Source organism: Amblyraja radiata, chromosome 13 (assembly GCF_010909765.2).
Source record: "Amblyraja radiata isolate CabotCenter1 chromosome 13, sAmbRad1.1.pri, whole genome shotgun sequence".
NCBI classification, from domain to species: domain Eukaryota; kingdom Metazoa; phylum Chordata; class Chondrichthyes; order Rajiformes; family Rajidae; genus Amblyraja; species Amblyraja radiata.
Genome location: NC_045968.1, coordinates 44,807,429 through 44,828,914, shown reverse-complemented (window position 1 = coordinate 44,828,914; position 21,486 = coordinate 44,807,429). Strand labels below are relative to the sequence as shown.

General features: G+C 42.2%; 1 protein-coding gene across 6 annotated transcripts in view; it reads right to left on the bottom strand.

Annotated features, from left to right (window-relative positions):
- Positions 1–21,486, bottom strand: part of tfdp2 (transcription factor Dp-2) — a 188,828-nt gene that overhangs the window by 37,967 nt on the left and 129,375 nt on the right. For 5 of the 6 annotated variants that reach the window (XM_033031913.1, XM_033031914.1, XM_033031915.1 and 2 more), the window contains 2 exons: positions 13,732–13,853; positions 6,542–6,589 (listed from right to left, as the gene is read on the bottom strand). In XM_033031913.1, the coding sequence (XP_032887804.1) occupies positions 6,542–6,589; positions 13,732–13,853 (170 nt within the window). The remainder of the gene's footprint in view (positions 1–6,541; positions 6,590–13,731; positions 13,854–21,486) is intronic. The other variant, XM_033031917.1, reaches the window with a different exon arrangement.

Below are 21,486 nucleotides of genomic sequence, written 5' to 3'. Positions count from 1 at the left end.
TGAGAATAATTCAGTTTCATGTCGGTCAACCACCCTTCTAACCCACCATGACATCCTTTGCCATCCACTACAATTTCTGCAGCAAGGTAAATCAATTATGAACAAGTGTTTATTAAATAACAGCAGCCGTTGCCTCAGTTGGTGTGTATTAAAATAAAAATAAATACAGGCATTTGTCACAAACAGTTGAAGAACATAAATCTGTTCTCTTCGTGGTTGGTACTGAGAAGTCCTTTACTTATGCATGTCAGGTTTCAAGGAAATGCGTCAACATTTTCACAGGCAAAATGGAACGAAGAAACTGACACTAATTTGCGTCATGGCTCACGGTTTATAATGAGCCTTACTCCCACGTGGTTTCCCACAAAGAGAGACAGATTTACTTTTGTGCAAGAGCAAATAGGGGTGAGATTAGCTGATTTTCTTTTTTTTTTTAAACCTTAAATGGTGAGAAAGCAGACTGCGTTGTCCATCATATGTACACGGTAGAAGGTCCTGGGGTTGCAGAGGCAAGTTATCCTTGTATATACCTGATTTCTCTTCAAGGAAGGTTAACATCTACATTAGAGCACCAAATACAGAACAGGTTAACCTGGAATGAAGTCTCCGGTTATTTTCTGCCTCAATTACATTTTAGAAACATAATTTTACACCATACAGATTGCCAATTAAATTTAGAGCTGATTGAGCACTTGATGCCAAAATTTGAATCTTCAAGAAAATCTACTGACAGATAAAATAACTATAATTGAGAAAGAAGAATTAACTGTTCTATCTTGAGCTTTACGCAGAACTAACAAGGTTAACTATATTGTGCACTGCATTCTGCTGCTCAAATCACTTTTCTGATCGGAATCACTGTACACACACACACACGCACACGCAGATTTTAACTTTGCTGCCGTCAATATCTATCTGCTTCACCTTTTGGCACAAGGCAATTACTCAATTACTCAATAGTCATGTTTTATAAATGAAAATGGTTCAGAGCTTCAACTAATAGGAAAATGTTCACCTCTGCGATAAAGATATTTTCATTATTCATTCCTCCCCTGATCTGCAGTGCAACAAAATGTTTACCTTTAATTTCACTATTCCTTCCTCCAGAAATGTCACCCTATTTTCTCCATAGGATGAAAAAGAGGATATGGCAATATTATGTACAAATATCAGTTACTCATCTGAATTATTTTTTGGATATAGATTAAAAATTATTGGGAAAATGTCATCATCAACACCAAAACTTTCGATGAGAACAGATCCAAGCAAAGGATATTAATTGTGATTTCAATCCCTGCAGTTTGTTTTTTACATAACAACAGTTCATTTTGCATAGGGGACATGTGTTGTTAAAAAATTTTTTTAAACTGTAAGTGTTCTGATAAGACACATTAGATTCATACCAGCATGGTGGTGTAGCGGTAAAGTTGCTGCCTTACAGCACCAGAGACCCAGGTTCAATCCTGACATGGGGTACTGTCTGTACGGAGTTTGTATGTTCTCCCTGTGACCGCATGGGTTTTCTATGGGGGTTCCAGTTTCCTCCCACATTCCGAAGATGTGCAGGTTTGTAGATTAATCGGCCTTGATAAAGTGGTAAAATTGTCCCTAGTTTGTAGGATAGTGCTAGTATGTGGGGTGATCACTGGTCAGGGCAAACTCAGGCCTAAACTAAAAATCATTTCCAATGCTGTACATAATATACAACAGATAACCTTTGTTAACATGCAAGAGAAATACCATAGAATATATAGATGCATGAGTGCTAACTATTAAATTACAATGCAAACAGATATTTAAATGAAGTCACATCACTTGGTACAAAACGACGGAAAAAATAAATAAAATCACTGTCTGTGTAAATAGGTTATTTGGACATCATCCAGGCAAAAGCAAATTTCAGGTTACTCCTATGGTTGGGATGATATTCGTGAAAGCTCCATTAAAATAATTGCAAACTAATAAAGAGAGGTTGGGAAACTGAAATGAAAGAAAGATGTTGGAAATATTCAACAGGTCAGGCAGCACCTCTGGTGAGAGAAACAGGGTTAGTCTGTCAAACCATTGAGTTTCAACGGAACAGTTCTGATGAAAGGTCATTGATCTGAAACATAGGTCATTGCCACATTTGTCTCTCCAGAGATGCTGCCTGACAAGCTGAATATTTCTAACATTTTAGGTTATTATTTAAAAGCATCATTACACCTTCTGCAAAAGCAGGCCATTTTGCATTCAATACACTGATTGATTTGATTAAAAGATGCAGCATGGAAACAAGTTATTCAACCCACCGGGTCCACATTGACCATCAGCTACTCATTCACTGGATCTATATCATGCATTAAAGAGAGAGTTAGATATAGCTCTTAGGGCTAACGGAATTAAGGGATTTGGGGAGAAAGCAGGAACAGGGTACTGATTTTGGATGAGCAGCCATGATCACATTGAGTGTGTAAATAGGTCTACTCTTGTACCTATTTTCTATGTCTATATTATCCCATCTTCAGATTCACTCTCTAGACACCAGGAGCAATTTACAGAGGCCAATTAACCTATAACCCCGCATGTTTTTTGGGCGTGGGAGGAAACCGGAGCACCTGGAGTAAGCCCACAGAGATACAGGGACAATGTACAAACTCCACCCAGGCAGCATCCGAGGACAGGATTGAACCCACGTCGCTGGCCCTGCGAGACAACAGCTCTACCAGGTGCACCACACACAGAATATAAATATGATCTTGAATATGAAGTTTGTTTCCCTCCAAATCCACAACCACTATCATCAGAAAGGACATGTTAGGATAACTGCTGCTCACAAGTCATCCTCAAATGACGGATAGGGTAGACAGTCAGAACCGGCATGGTTAAGGCCAGGGCCTCCTGGTCTCCCAGTTACACCCTTTTACCTCAGGATCGAAATGTCAAAGACTAGAGGTCATAGATTTAAGGTTAAAGTTTAAAGAAGATGTGTGAGGCAAGTTTGTTTTCTTTTCTACAGAGTGTATGGCGGGTGCCTCAAACGTGCTGCAAGAGGTGGTGGTGGAGATGCCTAAGCGGCATTTACGATGCTGTTAGACACCAGGATACACACGAGAATGGAGGGATATGGATCATGTGTAGGCAGGGGAGTTTAAATTATCATCATGTTCTGCACAAATATGAGGGGCTGAAGGGCCTGTTCCTGTGCAGTACTGTTCTATGTTCCATGACAATCCTGACTTGGAAACGTGTTGTTATTCCTTCATTTTTGCTGGTTAAAATCCAGGAACTCAGTAACAGGAATACCTTCATAATACTAACTGCGGCAGTTCAAGAAAGTAAATCACCATGATCCTCTGATGGGAAATTAAGGCTGGCCAATAAATGCTGGCCTTGCTTGTAACTCTTCATCGCACTATGTGAATTTCAATAAATGGATCCCACAGACTAAATGCTCTCCAATATCACACGGAGCAAAGATCAGTCGGGATAAAAAGCAGAATGAAGTGATCGACAAAATAAGTTCCAAACATATAGATTGAAAGCACTTGAGTGGATAACTGTTATATATGTTTTAATGTTTCATTAAAAAGTGAAAACATGAACCTGCTGCATTGAGAAAGGCAGTACAATCACATTTGCAGATTCTGGCACCACTGTGTACAATAAAGTAGGGCAGTATCTATAAACAGAAGCAGCTTCCTTAATGAAGAAATTAATTATTCTGGTGAGCGGATCCAGTCGTAAATCCCTGCATAGCAAATTGCATGAACTGCAGTGGATGCATGGTGGCAAGGAGAAGATTCAGCTGCCAAAGGGACTTTGTTCTGGCTAGCTTGCCGTGTAGCAGATTAAACTAATGAATGAAACTCTCCAGTAGAAATGGTGATGCCCAGTATTAAGGATCAGGAGAGACAATACTCTCTGTGGCATCTGACGTCGTTCTTCTTTTAGAAAAGGGAAGGGAGATATGCCATTTCCTAAAGAAAAGTGCCAGGAACACGATTAGCTTCCAAGGAAAAAAAGCTAGTCTATGCGTTATTAGCGTTAATAGAAAGAACAGTGCAGTCTTAATTGAATCTGTTAATGCCTCGAGAGATTTGTTGGATTGACATAACAACATTGTGGTACCTACTGAATGCAACGCCTCAGGGCATCTAGTGTGTCGTCATAATGAAGTAGGACTTCATCTTCATAGATATTAATGTTTAATAAGATTCTATTCACAGAAGGAAAGACATTAGCCAGGCAAAATGGTGACTGGCTAAAGACAGCTCATGTTGTGTTCATTTAATTTCAGCAATCATTCAGCAAAGCAAAACATGGATAATAAAACTTGAAACATAAGCTGAGGGAAATGATACCCAGCAACATCACTGCAGTTGACATGTCAGGAAGACTACACAATTGCTGGAGCTACAAAGGCTCATCAGGAGAGGCCTGAATGTAATAAAGAAGAAAAGCATGCAGACAAAATTAAAACAAATAAACTTCCTATCCAGCCTTATTACACTTACCAGTAAGTGTAACTTCAGTTTCATTTTGCAGTAATGCTTTAAGCTACTATTCAACACCAAATTTTATCATGGCAAGTAGTGATGTTTCTTATGTTGGCTCTCCCATTGGCTCTCCCATTTTTTCTTTTTTATTCTCTGTAGGTGGAGAGCATGTCGTCTTGCCCTGCATTTCACAACTCTTATGTTATTTTGTCTTTGTTCCCACTGGCCCATTCACTAGTCGACAAGATAACCTTGTTTATGGCTTCTCCCCATGGTCTGCCCAGATTCACCCTACCCCTACAGTGAATGGAACACTGGTCTCTATTACAAGAGGAGTCTAGAAAGAGATAAATCTTGATCAGAATTGTACAGTGCACTAATGAGGCCACGTTGAATCATCCATGCCAACAATGATGACCAATCCAAGCCTGTCCCATTTGCCCCCGTTTGGCCCACTTCCCACTAATCCTTTCCTATCCATGTACGTGTCCAAATATATTTTATACGTTGTTATTGTACGGGCAGCAACCACTTCCTCTGGCAGCTCATTCCTTATATCCAGTTGCTCCTCAGGTTTTCCATCCCACGATAAATCTGTGCCCTCTATTTTTTGATTGACCAAGACTCCGGGGAAAAAAACTGTGCATTCATCCAATCTATTCACCTCATGATTTTATATCCCACTATAAGTTCACTCCTCAGCCTCCCGTGCTCCAAGGAACAAAGTCCCAGGCAGCCCAACCTCTCCCTATAGCTCAGACCCTTGAGAACAGGCAACAACCTCATGAATCTCCTCTGTACTCTGGTGTAATGTTTTGGTCGCCTTGTTTAAGAAAGGCTAAAGTAGCATTCGAGGCATTCTAAAATAACTCCTGGGACCAAAGGGTTGTCCTATGTGTGGCTAAATAAATTAGTTTTATATGCATCAGGGTTTGGAAGAAGAATATAAAAGATCCATAGCGGGCACGGCTGGGTCAATGCCGAGACGTTTCTACCATGGGGAAAATCTTGAATAAGGGGATATAGTTACAAAATTGGGGACAGCCACTTATATCTGAGGTGCACATGGATCCATTTTCCTCGAGGGTGGTGAATTTTAGAAATTCTCTATCTCAGACGGTTGTGGAGATATAGAAACTGAAAATAGGTGCAGGAGTAGGCCATTCGGCCCTTTGAGCCAGCACCTCCATTCAATGTGATCATGGCTGATCATCCAGAATCTGTACCCCATTCCTGCTTTCTCACCATATCCCTTGATTTGTCATTAGGGGCATTTATGGAGGAGGTAGATACATTTTTTGAAAGACCAATATAATTGAGACTTGAAGGACTATGGAGAACTAGCACAAAAGAGGAATGAGGTCAGGGGCAGATCAGCCGTGATCATATTGAATGGTGGGACAAACTCATGGGGTAGAGTGGCATATTCCTACTACCATTATGTTCTAAACTACACGGTGAAGTGATAGCACTTGTTTGATGTTTAGAGTAATATGCTTTGTCAAAAGAGCTACTGCGGCAAAAAGGTGACTTCCCTTAAATTGGGTTTATATGCCACATGCAGATTAAAATAGGGAAATAACTACTGACATGATAAACCAATTAGATATTTATTTTTAAAAGCATAAAGACCTATGTCAGCAATTGCTGGCATAACATTTAATTCTAGACATTAATTAGAACGTACATTACTTTCACACGCAAGCATACACATGTCACCCTCAATATGGACACCTTTTCCAAGCTCTGCTGTGTACTGCAGTTTATTTTGCCGGAAACCGCCCCCCCCCCCCTGCAATGAAAGTGAGCAGAGACTGCGCAATGGAAAAGTGCAGATGCTCTGTTCTCCGGGGACTTGTTCGCTGACAGATACAGTGGCATTGAAGTGCAGCCATGTTACAGCCCTCTGAAGGAAAAGCTATTTTTAGCCACAGAAAATAAATCACAATTGACAAGGCACCATCATGCACGAGCTACTGCTTCCTCTCCAAAAAAAAAATTACATAATATACTTTGGGGAAATCATACGAGGAAGAATATTTAAAATGCTAATATGTACTTACTTATTTGAAAAATCGGATTCAATAAATTCATGAGAACGTTTTCTGCTCCTGCAAGGAAGAGAAAGCCGATTCGAAATTTAAGGAATAAGGGATAGCTCTCATAATAGAATATTTAAAAATAGCCTGAGATACTCCATTGTATGCTAACGAGTGTAGAAGCTTAACCAGGCTTTTTATATTGTAGCAGATAAGCACTTTTAATTTCAATAATGCTAACATATTCTTATACTGGTTATCCTAGAATTCAAAGCTTTCAGAAATAAATGATTTTACGGATGGCTAGTTTGGGGTATTTTAAAAACGTCCAATATTATTTGTTCAAATGAATAGGAAACAATGGACCACTCCTGTAAATGTATGAAAAATGTATTTAATTTATTGCTAATTAATTTGTCGAACTGATAGCCAGTTTATTGCAAGCTTTTAGAAAGCTTCCAATGGGAGTGAGGAACAGGCACAAAATCACCTAAGAATAGCATCTGCTCTTCCATTTTTATCTTCTGAGCCCAATCAATCAGTTCCATTAAAACTAAGGAACCTAGTTCTATTTTTTCTTATCTCTCCTTCTTGCCTATTTGCTCAGTTCGAAATTTGGAAAAACTTATAATATCGCTGCCTCACTGTTGAGCCAAAGTCATTAATAGTTCCGTCTTCCAAGTCATGTAAATGTTGGAACATGATTTCCAATCTTTTTCATTTTCAAAAATGAGTCAGCAGATGTAGTTATTTGCTTTTTGGCATATAAGCAAATGTCGTTACGCACAGGAATGATCTGACCCCATTTTCCTGCCCCCCCCATATCTTTCTAAATCTTTTCATACATATTTATAACAAAGGACACATTAAGAGTGTTAGCCGATATATAATGTGTTTTCTGTTCCTCTTGTTGTCTTTTTCTAAAAATAAAAAATGACATTACACAGTATTACACAGCATTAAAAATCCTCTTTTGAATATATTCATTCATAGGATATGGATGTTGTCACAATCCTAGAATTTATTGCTCATGCCTATTTGCCCACAAACCAAAGAGGCTGTTAAGAGTCACCCACATTGGGTGAGGTGCATTGGGGATAGTTTGGTGGGTGCTGATCAGTTAAGGATGGCAGATCTCCAGTCCTGAAGAATGTTAGTGAAACAGATACGTTTTTACGCCATTCTGATAGTTTTGCGATCACCATTATAAATACATGTTAATCCTCCTCCCCCCAGCTTATTGTCCACTTCAGGTATAAAGTCATACAGTGTGGTAACAGGCCCTTCGGTCCAACTTGCCCATGCCGGCCAACATGTCCCATCTGTCTACATTTGGCCCATATCCCTCCAAACCTGCCCTATCCATGTACTTGTCTAAATGTTTCTTAAATGTTGCGACAACTACCTCCTCCGGCAGCTCGTTCCTTACCACCCACCATCCTCAGTGAAAAAGTGACCCCTCAGGTTCCTATTAAATCTTTCCCCCTTCACCTTAAACCAATGTCCTCTGGTTCTCAATTCCCCTACTCTGGGCAAGAGACACTATGTGTCCAGCCGATCTATTCCGCTCATGATTTTATACACCACTATAAGGTCACTCCTCATACTCCTGCACTCCAGGGAATAGAGTCCTACCCTGCTCAACCGCTTCCTATAGCTCCCCTGTGCCCCAGCTAGACTTGCCCCTATTTCTCTTCTCCCCCTTCCTCTAGCTTCACAATTTGCGACTTCAATCTCTCATACCACCCGCTTTTATCCCTGGCCTTCATTCCAGCCTATCAAAACCACCCCCCCCTTGTCTGTGTCCACCTATTACATGCCACACTTTGGCTCTCCTCTCTACAAGTTTTTTCCCCTCCCCCACCTCCCCCCTTACAATCAATCTGAAGAAGACTCCCGACCCAAAACTTCACCTATCCAAGTTCTCTAGTGATGCTACCTGACCTGCCAAGTTACTACCCATGTTTCTACACCTGATGTGTTTCTGTTTCAGATTTCCAGCAACTGCAGTCCATTTAAGATTTTTATTTACAGAGGAAAGGAAAATGTGTTCACTGGTGGCAACGGGCAGGGTCTTGAACGTGGAGGCTGCAGGAGAGGGATCCCTTTCCTTTCTGAATGTGGAGGCAGGGAGGGTGAGAGCAGAGGAAAAATAAGACGTGGAGAAAATGAAATAGACGTGGAGAAAATGAAAAGTGAGTTGGAGTTATCTCAAGAGAATCTCAGGGTGGAAATTGGCAACTATTTAATGAAACTTTCAATTCACCATCACATTCTCATTCTGATCTTTCTGTCTGGGAACCTTCTGCACTGTTACAAGAGCCAGTCCAAGCTTGAGAAGCAACATCTTATCTTGCGCCTGGTACATTCCAACCTTCTAGACTCGAATTCTCCTTCAGATGGAGCACTCTTTCTTTCAGAACTGGGCATTTTTGCTTGTCAAGATGTAGACTCAGACATTGGTATTCCACGTACAGTCTGGCCAGCTGAGCATGTCCCAGAGCTTCACCACATCCAACACATTCTACTGATGAGTGACTGTGTGGGGAAACAACGGCCGAATGTTCTCCAACGTGGTCATTATCCAGCGAGAGATATGGTGGGATCAGAGAACTGCCGGTCTGCCTCTGATAGGCAGAGGACAGTTTGCCCAACAACACCACTGATCTTGAAAGCTGATTTGGGTTTTTCATTTACGAGTGAAGGGGGGCAAATTAATGTGGTGGTGGTGGAGGAAGAGGAGAGACGAGATGGTTAGAGTGAGTAATGGAAGTCAGTAGAATTAACCAAAAGGTCTTTCTCTGATCCACCATTTAAAGAATATTTGATTATACTCATATTTCTGTAACAAAATCTCATAAAATAATTATGACAAAGAATGGTGTAGCAATACTGGAAAAATGGCTGCCAATTAGTACACAACAACCCCATGTCAAATATTTCGCTTTTTTATAAATATTGATTAAAGGACAGGCATCGGACAGGATATTGGGAATCATTTCCCGTGTCGTTGGTAAAATTGATCCCAGGAATCTTTGATACCAACTGACTTAACTCAGAATTATAGTATGTACCACAGTATAGCACAACATGGAAGTGTCTGTTAGATTTTTCTCAAGTTGCTGGAATTGTCACTGGTATTTACAAGCATGGGAGGGGAGAGTGTTACTGATAATCACAAATGACACAAGAGAACATAATATTTCAGCAAGCATTACTCAGCTACACGAAGTGAACCAGGAAGCTAAATTCCCTCACCTTTCACAATGCCATTCCTGTCTACAAAGCTGAATGAATGAGCTACCCCAGGGACTCCGCAAACGCTTCAGTGACCTTTAGGGTCACTCAGCGATGCACTTTATCTCTGAGTTCCAGCTCGTTGCCTCCTCCTGGCACTGCCAAGAATGAAATACTGCAGCAAATTATTGCACAGACCACCACAAGCCAAGTTCCTAAAATTAGCAATTATTGATGCTCCAGGCCTGAATAGGTTTAAGCATGCACGCGACACAGAGAAATCTGAGAGGACAAAAATAAGGGACATCAGTGTTCTAGGATGGAATATTTTCTACCTTTTGAATTCAACACCTGCAGCAAACCCACTTAGCTCATGTGTAGATTGAATCAATTCAAACACAATTCAGATGCACAATTATTAAAGCCGCAGCAGCTCTGGCTTTGAAGACCAATACATAACACAAATGGTGAAGAATAGTTAATGAAATCACTGAATATGACATTATAGAAAGAAGCCATTGCATCCTGTTCTCAGAGAAACTTCATTGTTCCATGTGATTAACATGTTCACAGGCCAATGAAAGAGTTATTTTAATTGTTTATTCACCTCACTTAAAAATAAACTATTATGGATTCTGCAATCATTAAAGCTTCTGCAGGGAGTCCGCACTTGAATAACACTCTGCTTGGTAAGCACATCGTCGATTCTTCAGTCACTGAGCAGTGGAAATATTCAAGTCACATATTGAACCTGTCTGCACAATTATACGCAATTCTAATAATGACTGTGAATGTCAGATGAGAAGACTATTCTTAATAATAATAATAAATATTTATAGTCCCGATTTTGCTGATTTGCAGAAATTGCAGGAAGTTTTGCAGGTTTGCAGAAATTGCAGGAAGTTGAAGATGTTGCCCAATCCATCACTCAGGGCAGACTTCCCACCATTGACTCCATCTACACTTCAAACTGCGTCGGAAAAGCAGCCAACTTAAGGAAAGGCTTGTCCCACCCTCCTTCTTTTCCCAAGCCTGAATGTGTGCACCACCAGACTCAGGAACAGCTCCTTGCCATGTGTTATCAGCTTCTGAACAATCCTTTCATAAGCTGGGGTAGTGTCTAATTTACCTCCAGCCAATTGAGAACATTGGATTTTGTCTATGGACTAATGCTGAGAACTATATTTTGCGCTTTATATCTTCCCCTTTGCTCTACATGGTTGATCATATTTATGTTTATTTGCATCAAATTATATAAATTAATGGGGACAGTTGTGAATTGATTTCTGCCTTGTAAGCACCTGGATTGCAACAAATACTGCTATAATTTATTTAAAAAAAACAATACGTAAGGAAAAAAGACTCAAAACCCCCAAAAATACCATGTTGGCACATCCTGCACTTAAAACAATAGACGCAGTCATATTCAAAGCGATTCATCAATAATGACGAGATCATAGATACACATATTATTCTGCAAACAAGGAGTCCTGAAATTTAGAGATCAGATGGCTTGACATTAGGTATAAGTTAACGTAACAAATCACTGCAATCTGAATTCAGTAGTTTGCCCTTTGGCACATCACAATTTTCCTTTACGTAAATGAAATAAAATCTGCTTCGATAAAATTCTTACAATAACAACGTCTTGCTGTTTGCAAATATTGGCATTATAGTCATACAGCACAGAAATAGGCCCTTCAGCCCATGTTTCCCACACTGATCAACATCTACACTAGTCCCATCTGTCTGACTTTGGGTTTATCCCTCTAAACCTATCCCCTGCATGTACCTATCTAAATGCTTCTTAAACAGTGTAATAATCAAGACTATTGCAGAAGTATGTTGTGGACAAGCAACGTCATGAGAAAAATACTTTTAATTAAGATTAAAATGAACCATTTCAATGAAGTCAGGGGAATTAAGAGCTCTCCTGACAATTCCTTTGCAAACCTTCCTAACTGAGGGGTTTGCAGATGCACAAATAAAAAAATTTAAATCCCAAAACTGTTGACAATGACAACATGCTCCTTCACAACGGGAACGTTTGCGGAAACTGCAAACTGGCCCTTCGGCCCACCGAGTTTATGCCAACCATCGATCACCCGTTCACACCTGATCTATGTTATCCCACTTTCACACACACTAGGGGCAATTTCCAGAGGCCAAAAATTACCGTACGAACACGCACGTCTTTGGGATGTGGGAGGAAACCCACACGATTAAAGGGAGAACGCACAAACTCCAACCAGACAGCACCCAAGGTCAGAATCGAACCTGGTCTCTGACGCTGTGAGGCAGCAACTCTACCACCTGTGCCGCCTTTGGCTATTCCAGGTCATGAGTGAAAGATTAGCATCTTGTACTCGTTTGATTTTATTGTCATTATAAAGCACTGACAGAATATTTATTCCACCAGAACACCTTTGAGACCCTAGAACTGATGCTATTTAAAACTCCTTGCTTAAGGTATAATTTCTGGTACAAGCTGCTTGGTAACTAGATGTATTGCTTAAAGTGCAGGATTGTCGCTCATTTGTTGCTTTTTGGAAAATGCACAATATTGTTGATGCCAAACTTTCAACAGCTGAACAATTTTACATGATTCCAAAATTTACCCCAGGGTGCAAAAGTCATGCTGTTATTTGGGATTGCTTTCTCAGACTCAATTGTCTATTAACATTGGCCACATACATAGCATTTTACATCTCAAAACATTCACCAATATAGGAATGTTCATTCTACTCATAAGCCTGCACCAAGAATGTAAGAAAGTGTGATAGGACAAGAGATACAGACCCTCAAACCTGTTGAAGCATTCAGATGGCAATGAGCGATTTGCTACCACAACACCACTTTACTGCTATATTTTAAAATCCTTCAGTGTTTATTTCTCCAGGATTTGCTGATACCCAACAATAGACCTTCCATAGGCCATGGGATAGAACCTTAAACCTTACAAGTGAAGAGATTTCTCAAACAAGCTCTAAGCAAGAGCTGGCATCCCTCATTGACACTATGGTCTCAATTTCTAGCTGCTTCAACCATGGGAAACAGCCTCAGGATTGACCTTGTCAAATCCCCCTGAATAATGATAGATGCTTCAATAGTATCACCCCTCTTCTAAACATCGATTAAATAAACCCCCATCTCAACCATCTCAATCGTTTCACACAAGGAAACTCCGGGAATTAATCTTGCGAACAATTTCCTACCATATTTCATTTCACTTTGTCAATGTACACTGCTTAACTCTGAGGTGGGCGAGTAAATAATATATGATAAGCAGACAGTCTTTTGAGCATTGATTTCAATCCTTTGGATTGAAGTGCTTTAACCTTATGACTTCTGCGATAGATGGTAAAGTAAGCAAAATATTTTGATCATTGCACTTTACTTATGAAGGAGACAGATCTGTTATGTAAATACATTTACCTGCATCGTGTGTAAAATATTTCTCATGAGAAGCAGTCTAGCGGATAAAATACACTCGCCGCAAATATTTATGTGGCCTATCACCAATTTCTACTGAACAACACTATTCTAGGTGTATTTAATTAACAAAGAAGATTTGGTTTTGGAGATCAAGAATGGCAAGTCCTATGATTGAAAAGTTTTGTGTTAACTGCATCAGAAGTCTTCCAAAACGATCAAGTGGTATATTGGGCATCCACCGTAGTAATAATAATGGTGTCATTTTTGGTGATTTCCACCTTGTGATTAATGAACTTCAGATACCTGCATTGTCCACTAACTGCCTTCCTCTCCGACCATCACATCAACTGTTCTCATGGCCAACACTTCAAGTACCAGCACACACACTTTAATGTCAAAACGCTTTGGTCAAACAGACCAGAAACGTAACATCATGTAAACGCATCTAATTGGACAAAGGTTGTAAATCCAACTATGAACTCAGGGAATCTACAGGCAATCTTATTCACAATGCAAATGTCTGTTAGAAGGTGAAAGCTTACCCTGCAACCCATCCAGAAGGGTCTGTTATGTGACTCTGCGTAACCATAGTTGGTGTGGGGGTGTAAGGACTTCCGATCAGAACACTTCCAGTGTTGCCCAGTCGCTGTGGTGTGCTTATGATCTGTCAAGCACAAAGGGAAAAGTAATTTGCAGTTGTAAATGCAGAGATATACTGGTGCTGCCATAATACATGTGCATACTGCGCATTGCATTGTATAAGTGCATGACGTGGTTTTATTGCCAAAAAATCTCTTTAATCTCTTTCCCTGACTTTAAACCAGTAAGATTTTTATGGGACAAATCCAGGGTGAAATTCAGAGCCTGCCAAAATAGACCAGTCAACCTGTCCAACATTCATTTATATCAAGATAGACACAAAAAGCTGGAGTAACTCAGCGGGTCAGGTAGCATCTCTGGAGAAAAGAAGTTAAGGGCCTGTCCCACGAGCATGCGACTCCATGCGGCAAGCGCGACCTAACGTGGTTGCTTGAGCCAAAGGGCCTCGTGGGGCCGGTCCCACTTCGATCGCCGGAGCCGTATGGAGTTGTGCGGAGCTGGTCCCGACATCGCGCGGGGCTCCGAAAAACTGACCATGTTCAAACATTCCGCGCGGCAACAGCCTGCCGGCCCGCAGCCGCCTCACGTCACGCACGAACTTCCCGCGGACTTCGCTCGAACTTCATGTCACTCACTTGACCTCCGCGCGGCCCCAGCTTCTGGTTTGGTCGCGCTTGCCGCATGCAGTCACATGCTCAGAGGACAGGCCCTTTAGGTCGCGCTTGTAGCATGGAGTCGCATGCTCGTGGGACAGGCCCTTAAGTGACGTTTCGGGTCAAGACCCTTCTTCTGACTGCGAGTCAGGTGAGAGGGAAACTAGAGATATGAAAAGGTACAAAGAACAAATGAATGAAAGGTATGAAAAGAAATCAAAGTCAGCAATGATGATCAAGGAAAGGTGGAGCCCACAATGGTCCAGTGTTGGCTGTGGTAAAGGTGATAATGAGTAGATACAAATAGTAAGCTAAGCGGGACAACTGTGAAACTAGTAGGACATCTAGGGTGGGGGAGGGACGGAGAGTGAGGGAATGCAAGGGTTACTTGAAATTAGAGAAATCAATATTCAATGCGCTGAGTTGCAATATCAAGGTTGCTTAATGCCACAATGCCATATACCTGCCATAACTCTGCGATATTCGACTACCAACACGAGTTCTGAATGCTTCAACTGACCCAGAGCCCGGGACCAGTACATTTTAGAATCCTAATATCAGAGAAGAATTTAAACCCATTTTTACATTTATATGACTATTTTAATATTATGCCATCTAGTTCTTGATTCCTCACCAAAAGAGATGATTTCTCAAAATTTTGATTAGATTACTCCTCGATATTGCACGTCAATCGAATACTACGCCTAATTATGCAATTTTTAAAGTATTGCGTGAACAAACTATACATTGCCCCAGTCTTCTACACAGTACGAGTAGGTTGTTTTACAGTGCCATTGCCTTAATTCTTATAAACCATCTTGTCTTTTTACAGTGATTCATTTAGTTTTATGACAAACTCAAGGCCCACAAAACACAATTATTTTGCACTCATTTAGCCTGCAAATATTAGGATCTGGTTCACAGATGCTGGTCAGTACAAAAAAAACATGTCATTGTAATCAAAGCACATTGGCTCGGAATGCAGTTTGCTGCAGCCTGCAGATCAATAGTGAAGTCACATCCGATGCTCACAGTATACAAATAGACAGTGCAGCATCACCCACCAGTGCGATATATGCGTGCATTGAATCAATGAAGAAATAATCTTATGAAGACAAGAAATAATTTTATATTTTCCCAAATATGTGCTACTCTTCATGCTGACAGCATTCAATAGCAAGGAATTATAATCATGAGGGTAATTCCTTTCTAATATAGGTCCACCACTATTTTCCAGTTACTGGTGCTTCAGTACCTCCCTTAATCCGGACAAAATTACAAGAGCGTATTTGAAACCCCCCCCACCCCCTCTCTAGATGCACCTCCAAAAATGGGTGATTGGCGGATCGAATTTGCCCCCTGCGGACGGGGCTCTGGAACTCCTGGCTGGCTGGAGCCAGCAGATCCGTTCCCATAGTCGACTTCCATGGCCGACTTTGCAGGCCCTCGGCGGACCATTCCAATACTGTTCGACTCCTCTCGGAGGCTGTGACCCCTGTTGGTCCGGCAAAACGGATAATCCAGAAAGGTTCTGGAACCAAGAGTGCCGGAAAATGAATAAAACTACCTTGTCGGAAAATCGGTGGTGGACCCGTACTGTCATTTTTCAACTTGATAAGCTCCAAACCTCTGTATCGTGGTGACATTTTCAGGAGCAAATTAGCAAAAGTGATTCAGCCTCATCAAATTTAAATAGGTAGCACCACTATGGACAAAACTGGCTAAGCTTATTGGTATTGAGCAGTTTCATCGTTGTGCCATAGTCAGCATTTGTTGCTTATTTGTTCATAAGAGCTGTGTTTCAATTCATTAATGTGCAATCTTGATTAAAGCACCAGCTTGTGGAAATAAAGTTTATATTCAAGCATGGCTCTGATACCAGCAGGAACTCAGAGTTTCAGGATTAAACACCTCTCTTCACATCTGTCGAAACAGTATTTTCTTTCCCGTTGATGAAATAGCGAAACTCCATAAATGGTCTGCAAAGTTACCTAAGTGAACAGAGAGGCAAGATCAGTGTAGACCCTTGATCCATTCTGACTGTTGATCATGCCACATGTTTTAGAAGCCATTTAGGAGAGATAGATATTATCTGTCAATTTTGATCGAAGATCCATGTAAGAAAGGTTTAGACAGATATGAGCCGAATGTTAGCAGGTGGGATTATTGTTGATGGGGCATCTTGGTCAACATGAGCAAGTTGTGCCGAAAGGGCCCATTTTCATGCTGTGTGACTCTATGATTTAATTCAATTATTAAGAGAGCAATAAGGTTCATTTGTTCATTTGACCATTAATGATAGTTTTGAGCATTCTTAATTCCAAAAACAATACAATATCAATGAATAACGTGAAGGATATTATGAAATATACTTAACATCTGTTAAAGCATTCAATGGTATGATGACATGTTCATGTGAATACATTGTCTCAACATTAAATGCAATGATTTTAAACAGAGCAAAGCATAAAAGCAGCATTTCCTGAGAGAAGCATAACTTTCAGCGCACCAAGTGGCATGTCAATAGTCGAGTATCAAAGTCCTTTCTCCTTTAAATCAGCTTTCAATTAATACAAGCCTGCGTTGGTTGCCATTTTGATGGCTTCTGTAGCCAGAGAAAACTACTTCAAGCAAGTGAGATGGCGCGAGATCAGAAACAGGAGAGCCAGAATGAAACACACAGCTTCGTGCAGTAAACAAAGGTTTATAGCTTAGTTACGACCCTGGAAGCATCGTCTAAGAAAGCACTTCCTTGTACTTTGTCTGCTTTTGTATGGCCCGCAGCCAAAAGACTTGCTCAAATCCTTGCACCTTCCTCAAAGGATAGTTTGTAGTTTGTACTGGGCCTGCTCACAACTCTGTCTCCTCGCATATCTCAATCCAATGCCGATGGCAATTTTATTATTGGTTTGAATGGAAAAATATTAATTTATCATCAAGATAAATATTAAATGCAAGCTTTAAAGAATAATTAAATTCAGGTAATTACTCAGCCTTTTCAACTTGTTCTACAAAAATATGAAACCTATATAATTAAGTAACCAAAATGTCAATAAAACTCAAAGCAAAACATTGCTCCTCAACTGGATGAAGATAAATCGTTCATAAATTCTTGAAAGATGTTTTGCTGCCACCTGTTGGGGAAAACCCAAACTTCAGCTTCATCAAATGAGAAAAACCATTGAAGTGCTCAAAACACAAAAATGAAGGCTGTCAGTTCATCTTGGGTTAGATTGACAATAATGTAAATGGCAGAACTAACCAAATGGAAGTTGGTTCCACTTTATCAGCACATAAACCTTACATCATCACTGGTAGGAAAATGTACTGGAATCTGTACAGAAGAGTTTAATAATTAAAGAGAAAGGTGAATGTGGATTTATGAAAGGAAAACATGTTTGATGCAGTTCTTTGAGGATGTGGCAGATAGGTAAGAAGGAACAAGTGGAGATAAAGCAATTGGACTTTTGGAAGGGGTTCGAGAAGGTCCAGCACAGAATGCTAATTAACATGGTATTGGAAGCAATATATGAACATATTGGAATTGGAGAGCAAAATATATGAACATATTGGAATTGGAGAGCAAAAATCAGGAATAATCGGATCTTTCTCAGGTTGACAGGCTGTAACCTGTGGAGTGTCACAGGTGGCTGGGCCCCAGCATCTCGTGTCAACAATTTGTTTGAGGAAACCAGATGTCACATTATCAAGAAAAGACACAAAGTACTGGAGTAACTCAGCAAATCAGGCAGCATCTGTGGAGAACATGGATAGGTGACGTTTCAACTCGAGACCCTTCTTCAGAATGAATGTGGTGGTAGAGGGAAAAAGCTGAAAGAGTAGGTCAGGACAGTGGTAGGGTGGATACAGGTGAGGGGTGGTTTGACAAGCAGGTGGGTGGTCAAGGGTCAGAAATTAAACAACAAAAGGTGCGGGTTGAAGAGTTGCGAATAGTGAAACCAGTGGAAGGGGTGGGGGAAGAGGAGAAATAGGGGCAAATCCAGGTGGAACTAACTGGGTTTTGGTTAGTTACCTAAAACTGGAGAGTTCAAGGTTCATACCGCTGGATTGAAAGCTACCTAAGCGGAATACGAGGTGCTGCTCCTCTAGTTTGTGTATGGTCTCACTCTGCCAATGGAGGAGGCTCAGGGCAGAAAGGTCACTTTGGGAATGAGAAGGGATGTTAAAATGGTTCGCAACTGAGAGATCCCTCGCGTCGCCGGGACTGGCTGCAGTTCCCAAGTCGCCTGCCCCGGGACTGGCTGGAGCACCCAGATCGCCTGCGAGCCCGGTGGCCGGTCCTGCTGTCCAGCCCCGGCAGCCACTCGCAGCCACCCGACCCGGCCCCAATGCGGTGGCTCTGCGCCCGGAGCGTTGCGGCAGCGGTGAGTGAGTGAGTTGCTGGCATGATACCTGACCCCCTCCTTCTCAACGCTCCTGCCCGTGCTGACCCGGGCCAGACTCCCCACACGCTGTGAAAGGAACTCTCCCCCCTCCCCTCCCCGCGGCGCTGTCCTTTTACAGCCGCTTCCCACTTTACAGTCGCTTCCCATCAGCTGCCAGCAATGAGTGATAGACTTGGCTATCCCTCTGTACAGCAACATCATTCTTGATGTTGCTGTACTGAGGGATAACTAAGTCTATCTTTCTTGGCTAACAACCTAACCTTTGGCCTCCAAGATGCAGGTAAATCTTCGTGCCTTATTTTTGGGTAAAAAATAGCGTCTTCATTGCCAAGAAATACAGTACTTAAAAGAGCAACCACAGTTGGGGAAAACGGTCTTGTGGACAGATGAGATGAAGATTAACTTATATCAGAGTGATGGCAAGAGCAAAGTATGAAGGAGAGAACGAACTGCCCAAGATCCAGTCATCAATGGGATAAACATAAATGCTGGAGAAACTCAGCAGGACAGGCAACATCTTTGGAGAAAAGGAATAGGTGGCTTTTCGGGTCGAGACCCTTCTCCAGAGATGTTGCCTGACCCGCTGAGTTGCTGAAGCATTTTGTGTGTATCCCCACTGATGACTGGCGAGAGGTGCAGCTGATGGTCCTTGGCCCATCGGGGAACGGGTTCCTTTGGAGTTGGAGCAGAGTTGATGTGATCAAGCTTTTCCCTTTGAGAATAGGGAAGATTCAAACAAGAGGACATGACTTCAGAATTAAGGGACAGAAGTTTAGGGCTAACATGAGGGGGAACTTCTTTACTCAGAGAGTGGTAGCGGTGTGGAATGAGCTTCCAGTGGAAGTGGTGGCGGCAGGTTCGTTGGTATCATTTAAGAATAAATTGGATAGGCATATGGATGAGAAGGGAATGGAGGGTTATGGTATGAGTGCAGGCAGGTGGGACTAAGGGAAAAAAATTGTTCGGCGCGGACTTGTAGGGCCGAGATGGCCTGTTTCCGTGCTGTAATTGTTATATGGTTATATGGTTGTAGAGTTGAGCTGGAGTTAGCGCTTCTTCTCTGTGCTAGCTGTAAGCCTGGGGCCGCCACTGCTCCAGGACAATGCCCCCGGACAGGGATGGGACACTTGGGATGGGGCTGGGACAGTAGTAGCAATTCAACAGCTCTTGCAGCGCCGGAGACCCGGGTTCGATTCTGACTACGGATGAAACGCAGGTCTGTACACAGGCAGCAGCTCAGCTGCCGAGAATGTTTATCTCGAGTGACCTATGACCAGGGCATGCGCAGTTGAAATACCGAACTCGCTTATTGTCAATTCTAGTTGTCTGTTGTCAGACAATATATTTCTCTGCAATTTGTTTTAATTATGCTAGATTATATATTTTGTTATCAAATAAAGTTTTCCGTCCCAACCTACATCAACATTTACCCAAGTCTTCGTTCCTCTCCTTTCAATCTTTTTCCATATTGCATCCTCCTGAAACGCCGCTCCTCAGTTGTTCCCAGTTCAAAACTCAACTCTCCTCCGTCACATCTCTTTGCTCCCCTTTGAGGACCTCTTGAGGACACACAGCTGACTGCACCATAGCAACTATCATAAATGCATTATCTCCCACAACTAACACTTTGAGAATCTTTACAAATAAATCATTGCCTGACAAAATTATCATTCAGTGTCCTGGTCTAAGTGAAATGTTCATTTGTGAATAAGCAACTCACCACTTAAAATATTATGGTGGATATATCTTAGAAAATGTTGGCCTTAACTGGACCCTGGCACACCAGATCCCTCTCACTAAAGACGATGCATATTGCATCATGTCCTCTCCAAACCAAAACTGCAAAGGCCCACCTAGATCATCCCTTACTAGATTTAGGTAGCATTTCCTCCCTTGAGCAACTCATCCAATTTTATCTTTAACCTCATTTGAAATTATAATTCCACAACACCCTCTCAAATGGAATCATAATACAACTTCTGACTTCGGCCAACCAGCAGCAGAGGCACCTGCAAGCTACTCTCCATGGTGCACACCATTCTGACCTGGAAATACAATGCCATTCTTTCATTGCAGCTGGGTCTAAATCCTAGAACCCTCGACCTAATGGTACTGTGGGAGTACCTGCACCACCACCAGCTCGGTAGTGGTTGTTCAAGACTGCTCGCCAAAGATCTTAGAGCAGAGCAAGATGGGTTACTCTCACGCAAACGTGTAGTACGCTCATGGGCGGATTCATGGGTGATTATAGGACCCATTTTAGCGACCAGTCCCCGCCATCTTGTTCCGCCATCTGGCTTCCGGCCAAAGATCGGATCTTTGTTTCCGCAGCGGGGAGAAGGAGTGCGCGGCCCGGGGCAGCGGGCAGAGGGAGTGTGGGGCCCGGGGCAGCGGGCAGAGGGGGTGTGGGGCCCGGGGCAGCGGGGAGAAGGAGTGCGCGGCCCGGGGAGAGGGGGTGTGGGGCCCGGGGCAGCGGGGAGAGGGGGTGTGCGGCCCGGGGCAGTGGGGAGAGGGAGTGTGGGGCCCGGGGAGAGGGAGTGTGGGGCCCGGGGCAGCGGGGAGAGGGAGTGTGGGGCCCGGGGCAGCGGGGAGAGGGAGTGTGGGGCCCGGGGCAGCAGGGAGAGGGAGTGTGGGGCCC